At 35.7% G+C, this 8,873-nt stretch overlaps 1 protein-coding gene across 1 annotated transcript in view; it reads left to right on the forward strand.

The window, feature by feature from the left end:
* Positions 1 to 5,787, forward strand: part of ptprr (protein tyrosine phosphatase, receptor type R) — a 51,823-nt gene extending 46,036 nt beyond the window's left edge. Inside the window, exon 16 of the mRNA XM_015381584.1 lies at positions 472 to 5,787. Coding sequence (XP_015237070.1) covers positions 472 to 565 — 94 coding nt within the window. The 3' untranslated portion in view covers positions 566 to 5,787. The remainder of the gene's footprint in view (positions 1 to 471) is intronic.
* Positions 5,788 to 8,873: the final 3,086 nt, after the last annotated feature.

Raw genomic sequence — 8,873 nt, forward strand, 5'->3', positions numbered from 1 at the left:
TGACAATAAATAATCTTTAATTGTTTAATTTGCATATACATTTCATTATTTAACTGTATGTATTTTATGCTGGAGTCATTAAAAATGCTCTACTGTCAAACTCAGTGGGCGGAGCTAGAGCTGCTTCCACTGAAACGCTTACATCTGATTGGTTGTTTTTCCATGAGAAAGAAAATCTCTTCCTGGTTTTCCTTTTTAGAGAGAGAGATTTGTTATTATTTAATTGTGTATTTAAAGGTGTAATTTAAATACTTAATAATACATTTATTTATTTCAGTATAAATTTATGTCATGCTATATTTACTTATCTAATGTCGTCCCCCTTAACCCTTCTTAGGAATCTTCTATTTTTTGTGATTTTTAGTATAAAGTCATTTAATTCAATTTATTTTAATTTTAAGATTAAGCTGGGTGTTTAATTCTTCGCCATTTTGCCCCAATAACTGATGTTATCTGGTCTCTCTGGTTCAGAGGAGGTATGATTCAAACAGGGGAGCAGTACGAGTTCGTCCATCACGCTCTGAGTCTGTATGAGGCCCAGCTGTCAGCAGAAACTGGCCAGTGAGCCCCCCCCGCCCCGCCGTGGGACCCCGAGTGTTTACAGAAACATCTGATGAGCGTTGGTTCTCTCTCTGGGTGAGACTCCTGGACGTTAGTGGATGACAAACTGTGGAAGCTGTGTGCAGAGAAAAAGGAGAAGGTAAATTTCAGCTTCTGGGATGTACCCGTTCTTCTTCTTCTTCTTCACCGGATGTTTAGTTGCCGATTAGTGACACTCCATGGACGTCTGTCACCCGGCGGACCTTGGGAAGGTTGACATTGTTTTCTAACCCTGTGTGACACGTGTCTCTGTGTCCCATAGGATTTTCAATTCTTTTGTAACGTGTGACGTTCTTATCAGCAATCTTGGAAAACGACTGTTAACTGATTGCACCTTTAGCTTTAGCTGCTCTAGAAGTATTTAATGGTCCGCCGTGTGTGTGACCCCGACCAGCAGCATTTCACTGGAATCTCATCCCTTAGATTTTCCTAATATAAGTCTGGAAAACGTCACGTTTAACAAGTGGTTTATTTTAAGAAGTGATTTCAATGTTCCAAATATGAAGCTTCATTTAAAGTCAAACATTTTGGCTGCTCTACGTTAATAACTCTGTTTTTATTTTCCTATGCGTTTTCTTTTTTTTATTTTTTAAATACAATATGGAAGTAAAATGATAATCAAGAATTTGACGGATCGGAAAATGTCCAATCAGGTCCAGGGTTTTATGATAAACTGCCAGACAATCCAAATGTCCTGCTTGAAACCATTTAAAGATACCTTTCAGTTTAAAGTTCTCCTCTTAATATGATGGTTTAAAACTTAAAAATGCAACAAAAATGCCTAAAAAGTCTCAGTTTAAGCACTGAATTTATTCTTTAATCACATTTTCTTTTTAAAAAAACTGACAAAAAAATAGTTTGGCACCTAATGGAGAATAAACTGCACACATGTAAAGGTTTGAGAAACAATGTCAGATCAGAGTGTAGCACCATTTCTGTCTTTTGAACAAAAAAATTAATTAAACCACTAAAATAGGAGCCAGGCCTCGACTTCCAGCGAGTATCAGGCGCGTCGCAGTCAACTGATGGTCAGTGTTGGGAGAATGGCCAACCAAGCTAGCCGATCGCGAAGGAGGGTAAATCTGCAGACTAAGAGGAGAGTTAAAAGTTACGACATTGGTCAGTTTGTTCCATCTGTACTCGTTTTTGTGTGTAAATTTTTCTTTTTGCATTTTTTTATGGCCTTGGTGATTTTGTATTATAAAAGGAAAGTCATCATCATCAACTTTATTTGTAGAGAGCTTTAAAACAGTTGAACATAGCTAAAAATGATAAAACACAATAAAATACAACATAAAGATATATTACTGTATATGGCAATAACAATGTGTTTAAGCTAAATAAACATCATAACGACTAAGTCCTGCCTACGGAAGCCCAGAGCGGTCTTGTCACTCGGATACTTTTTCACGGTGGATTTTTCTGAGAAAACGAGCTGATTTTCTTATTATCTAAAGATAATAAAGCTCTTTTCTCGTGATAACGAGATGATTGGTTTGTGTTAAAAGTGCTTACATCCTGCAATACCACGACAAAGAGAAAGTAATAATTAGTATAAGTCATGGCAGCCTATGTGTAATTCCGTAAATAACCCTGTGTTTAACTTTTAGGTAACAAGACAAGGTTGTTGGTTTTATGAGTCATAAGCAATTAGACCTATGCCTTCAGCGCCTTTGCGTCAGGTGTTTTCTGAACAACCGACACTCCTTACAGATGAAAGGAGTGAAAAGGTTTTAGATGGACAGTTGTAGCGTACTTAAATGGCGTTCTCTCCAACCCATCCTCTGAGTCTGCTGCTCATTATTCTGACTGTCAGGCACTGATCCTTAGAAGTTTCATCTTTTCCATTTATCTCCATCAGTGGTTTACATGTAGACCAAATGATAAAACTAGATAATTTCTCCTGGGTGCTAAACTCTTTTTCTGTCAGTGAGTCTATAATCCAGTTTATCTGCTGGTTCTCAGCTCCTGAATGGGGCTTTATTTAGCCATACAATAGATCTTTAAAGCTTCGGCTTCACTGCTAACTGTAGTAAAGAAAAGCAATTAGAGTTCATTTTAGCTTTAGTTGCTCTTGTCATGTGCTTTAATATTGCTGTAGATGAAGGCCTGTTCTGGTGCAATATTCTCTGAAGACTGATTTACTGCAAAGTAATATCTGCATAGTATTTACTGTTTGACTCTGCAGTTAATGCAGCACTCATGTGACGGACCAATCTGAGAGCTGGAGCTGATAATAAAGGGAAGGAGATACAGGAAATGAAACGTCTGATCCCATTGGCTTAGCTAAAGCTAACAGCCAATCAGAACAGACTGGACTTCCTGTAGTTTCTGTTTTTTTTAATAGATACTCTTAAAAACTAAAGAGTTTTAGAAAGAATCAGAATATAAAGCAGAATCTATAGTTTATCAAATATTTAAAAAATATAAGAACAATAAATTATTGAATAATAACCGCCTAAGTTTATTTTTTCAGCTGATTTATAGTAAAATCACAAACTTTTATCCTCAAATAGTCTCAAAGTTTATTCTAAGGGAACAGCAGAATGATTATATTATATCTTTTACCCAGTAATGTCAAAAAACAAACCAAAAAATTTAACTTAAAGAACAATTGTAAACATTTATACTTTAATCAACTGATAATGATGTAATTCTTTAAAATGTTACTCAAATAAGCTAAAGCCCAGTTCTGTCAATTTAAACCAAAATAAGAAACTTAATCAAATATATAATGTTTGTGCCTCTTTGGCCAGATGCTGGCAGCGTTGTTAACATAAAAAATACTGTAAGGGAAAAGTGATATAGGCAAAATATGTTCAGAGATTAGAAAGGACAGATTTTTTACACCCATTATGTTTCTTTGAAGCAGTGACGATAATCCCGCCGCTGTTTACCAAAAATGTGATTGAATTTAACGATGGTGCGGACTGTCATCATCGTGCTTTTAATGTGATACATTATTTTACTTCATCAACGTAAAAAGTTTATTTTTCTACAGTTTGCTTCTTTTTACTTTTAATTACATTTTTTTTTTCAATGATTATTAAGGTTATTTAGAACCGAATGGAGTTAGAAGAGCCCTACAGATTATGACCAGGAGCAGGAATTTAAATCAAGAAGACAATCCACCAAAGTATCCCAGAATATAAGCATATAAGCCCGTTCTGTCAATGTGAGGAGGGAAATAAAAAACTCATGAAAACAAAAAGAATCGAATAAAAAAATGTTTTTTCAATGTTTTTTTTAGACATAATTCAATCTGTCAAAAACACTGAAAGAATTGTATTGAATTGTGCGTTTTAGAGCAGAATGTGATATAAAACTAAAGTAGTTGTTTTCTGTACGAGTTTCTGTGTCCAGTTTAGATCTTAGATTTGTAATGTAATGCCAGTAATGAAGAACATGAGCTACTTGCGTCTGATGGGCTTTCTGTGTGGACGGGACCACCGTGTACAGTACATGTACATATAAGTGCTATTAAACTTGTGTGTGGAGTTGAACTTCAATCCATAGACCACAAACACAAGGATCTTGCTGCTAAAACTGGGATTATTGGGACCGAAATTGGACTTCAAAGGCGAAAATGTTTTAAAGACTTTTTCTATGTACAGATATATTTTTATTTACTTCTTCCATTGTTGTACTTTCATGGGAGTTAAGACTTTGGACGTATTCATTATACAAAATCCAACCTGCCTCCTGGGACCGCCATCACTCACTTTTGTCACTTGGAGCTCATTTGCGAATTGGATGGGAAGTCGGATTGTGGCGTAATCGGTGACTGAAGTGAAAGTGAGTTCCTCTCAGCGCCCCCTGCAGGAGCCGGTACAACAACACACACTGCCTCTGACGTAGTATTGTGTCTGTTTAGATGTGGTACATGTTATGTACTTTGTTAAGGTTGTTGACCAAGATTTAAAGGGACCCTAAATGGCTTTCGATGGAAGGTAGTATCGGTGATGTGATCAATTAGATACAGCCTCTGAAGGACTGAAAAACTTAAAAATATATATATTACTACCTGTTAAATTCATGCGAGAAATTGGGCAGAGTTTTCAGTTTATCAATTTTCCTCTTTTATTTGATACATATTTAACATTAGAAAGGAAAAAAGGAAGTCTTTGATCCAAACCTGAGCTTACAGGCAGGTTTGGACATGTTTTAAAATCCATTTTACTGACCAGTCTCAGTCCACAGCTTAGTGCTGAAAGAAATGAAAATCAAACGAATATCAGTTTTTACATTATGGTTAAAAATTAACAAACATTCTACCAGTAAAATTAGTCTTCAACCTGCTTGTTTTCCTCTTTATATGCTGATGACGTTAACCAAAATCTGAAACCTTAGGGCATTGTTTGGCCTTAGCAACACTTAATCCTAAACTGTTCAGTGGAAAAGCTGCTTTCGTCTTAAGCTACAAAAAGAAACGTTTAGCTTCTCCATATACAAATACCGGTAGGTTATTTTCAGAAAAAAAAAAATATCCTAGTTATTAATCGGATGCTTAATTATGGAGACTTTTAAAGATTTGTGGGAATAAATTCTTCATCCAGCCGCCTCTGGTTGTCAGCAAATTAGCCCCTTATGCTAACCACATCCTGAAATTTAGTTAATTGAATTTAATGTTCATTTAATGAATCTGAATGGCTAGAGCCACTTGCTTTGTTTAAAACCTCACCTCATGCCCAGCTCAGTAACCTTTTTCTTACATGGGTCAAGGTTGCATGACGGGCAAGTGGATTTCAACCCTCCTGGACTACTTTAGGCTCTTCAGAAGTCTTAATTATTTTATCTCTTAAATGAATCCCTTAATAATTCATATAACATGCAGTTTTTGATACATGGGTGTTAGATCATATTAGATAAGTTTGCTCTTCAAGGCACTGCCTTTTCATAACCTCTTCTATCCCTGCATTTAGCCGTTCTGTGCTTAAGTTCTAGCTAAAGTGATTTTACGCTGTGATTAAACTAAAATGCCCATAATGCAAAGAAGCAAACTTATCGGACACACAGCGGCTTAATATCTGGAAATACAAGACTAATCGGAGGACATTTACTGTTTGGGATTTAGCCATAAAAATTGTAGCTGAAACGGTCTGTAAAGGTGTTTTAACTGTTAAATATGTAAAAGAGATTAAGCAATTCTTCTAAAATTGCAACAAAAGAACTGTAACTGATTTGCTATGTATACTGTAACACATATGGTAAAAAATCAACTCAGATTGTTGGTTATGTCTATTTTGTATAGTCTTCGCCCTTTAAGGCTATCGCTAGTGGCTTTATCCCTTTGCAAGTGAGAAAGATAAACCCACTAGCGATAGCCTTAAAGGGCGAAGCCCATACAAAATAGGACTGAAGATTAAGCTTTTCAGACCTGTGGAACCAGAATAGTGAACTTCTCTGAATCTGGGACATTTTTTAAGCTGTAATGTTTGACAAACTCTTTACAGACTAAAAAAATAGAATAGCTAAAATGTTTAAACCTTATCATTAAAATTTAACCAGAAGTCATTGGAGGTATGAAAATTTAACGTTAAAGCTGTGACCAATCTAGATCTGGCATTATTGTTTGAATTAAGCTTTTTAATTAAAATTGACTAAAAACAAACAAAGAGAAGAGAAAGAAAAACTAAATTCAACCTAGAAACAGGCTTGGACATTTTAAAAATCCTCAGCTTTGAGCCAGTTTATACCAGTTTATACTAATTTATACCAGTTTGAGCTAGCTCATTTTAGCTTGATTGGCTGAAAGAACAACACATTTCATCAAATATAAATGTATAATTGTTCCCATATACTGTATTCCATGGTTACTTTATGATTAACTTCAGCTTCAAAGCCACTCTGTGAAGTTTGTTATTTTGGGGACATTTCTAAAGAATTACATAACTTTTCTTGTTAAGCTAGTTATTGGCTACAGATAACGCAGCTAGCTAAAAATGACGTGGGCTAATCCTGTCTAAAAGCAGCTTAGAACAAGCGAACACATTTAAATTCAGTTTAAATGAATTAATTTTGCCTTCCAGTTGTGCTGTAACTTTATAGATCCTGTACTTGTGGCAGTGTTAAAAAAGAAACAGAATCTGTGATGCGTTTCTTTGTTAGTCTGTAATTTTGGACATAAACATTTGATTTATAGGAATCTGAAACATTAGGGTCCCTTTAAACTGTTTTCGGCACTACAGATCATCAGTCTGAGTACACTCGATGTTGATTAGTGCACTTTGGTCTTATATATACATATGATACATGACTTGTAATGTACTACAAGCTAACTTGAATGTTGTTAATGGTCCAGAACATTAGCCACTGAGTAGTGCTGTAACCTTATCTACTCTACCCTCATATATATTCTTACCTGTAATCTGTGCAATAAATACCCTGAAGATAAAAACTGTGGTTTTTTCACATCTACACTACAAAATTCTTTTTTCTCCAAATAGAAAACATTATTTTATTGTATATTCCTTCTGTTTTAGCTGCTCAATTATATGAGAGAATAACAGAAGCATCAATAGCTTAAAAATGAATTAATTGATTGAATTTAAATAATTTGATGTAATACAAAATAAAAGCAACAGTAAAAAATGAGTAGAAAAAACATAACAGAGGATGAATATTTTGCATTGTATCCAACATTTTTGCTTTAAAAAGATCAAAATTATTTTTTCGGACAATTTCTTCTCAAATTCTTGAACCGGGGTCACAGGAAGGCCACAAATAACCCCAAACTGACCATACTCTACTCCCCTTTCCTCAGTATTTCATCGGTGCGGCATCTTGTGTAATATTTTAATATCTTAGTAGGTTGGTATAAGTGAGGTGGTAAAATGTCTGCCTAGCTTTCACTTCTGTGTTTCCTGGAAACAAACATTTTACTTCATGGTAAAAATAATAAAGGGAAAAGCTAAGGGCAGCAGGAAGGAAGGAAAGAGGTGTGGATGACTAAATGTAGCTCAAACCAGCTGAAACAAAAAGAGTTTGGCCTTTAACCCGCAACACTGGTTAACAAAAGACTGGACTCCAACACTATGTGGCCCAAATGAAGTGTCTGATCGCAGCCAACACATTTATGAGTCACTGAGCCGTAACAATGAGGACCCTGTTGATATATTTAAAAGATGAAAAGGGTTGAAAGTTTCTGTAATGAAACAATCTCAGGATAATGTTCATAGGAAACCAGCTGAATAACACGAAATGAGATGACTTTTACTTGACTTGTTGAACCAAAATGGCAGCTTCAGGTTCACATTCCTGATGTTTAAAAGCCTCGGAGAAACACTGATCCGTCCTCCTACATCTGTTAGCTGAAAACCAGGCTGGTACGAAGATCATTTATTAGAATAACAGGAATCAAAACATTTTTAGGTGTTTTACTCACAGCTGTAAGCTACGCTGCTGTTAAGAAAAGAATAAAAAAATTATATTGAAATAAAATAAGGATGTCATTTTTAAATGTCTTTTTTTTTTTCTACATGGTGTTGTTTTTTTTATTTATATTTATGACTCTAAGCTAGAATAAACATCTTCCTTTTCTACACTGAAAGATGCATTTTTTGGGGGGGAATTAGCATTTCTGAAAGCTGTTCTAGCTAACCTCTAACCACCTCATTCATGAAGCCACAGAAAGTAGAAAACATTTACTGTATAAACTGAGACACGCTTTCAGTTTGTATATTTTATAACCAACAACAAGAATGTAATTGAGATGAAGTGGTCCAACACACAGTTATGGAAAAAAAGTCTGCAAGCTGTTTAATGATACAGTCTTTTCTCTAATTATTAAAAGAAATGTAAAGTCCTAAGAAAAGGGAATTTTACAGCTGAGGGAAAGTTAGTCCACCTCCTGATGGGTAGCCAGAGTTTGAACCCCAATGGTTAAAAGAAGCTCCGTTAGAAGCTTTTTGCCATCTGCAGTCTCTATCTTTAAAGTTACCCAATAGGTCCTCAGCAAGATCAAGATCTGGACTTTGACTAGGCCAGAGGTCACCTGCTGGCTAATACGGACCCAACCTGATTTAAAACATTTATAAATTACTGCATGTTGTCTGATGGCAGTGTCTAACTTCGCTTGCACCCCTTCTCCTGTTAATACGGTAAAGCCCTCCGGAGCGTCTGGCACCAGGCTGCACGTGATCCAAATGATCCAATGAGCTGCTGTCAGTCTGGGTTGCTGCTGCTGCTACTTTTAGACACAGCAGACAAACCTGCGGCAAGCCGGGCGATGGGAAAGAAGGAGAAGATGATGAGAAAAAGAGAGCAGAGAAAGT

The sequence above is a fragment of the Cyprinodon variegatus genome, unplaced genomic scaffold (assembly GCF_000732505.1).
Source record: "Cyprinodon variegatus isolate N-32 unplaced genomic scaffold, C_variegatus-1.0 Scaffold237, whole genome shotgun sequence".
In the NCBI taxonomy this organism is placed as follows: domain Eukaryota; kingdom Metazoa; phylum Chordata; class Actinopteri; order Cyprinodontiformes; family Cyprinodontidae; genus Cyprinodon; species Cyprinodon variegatus.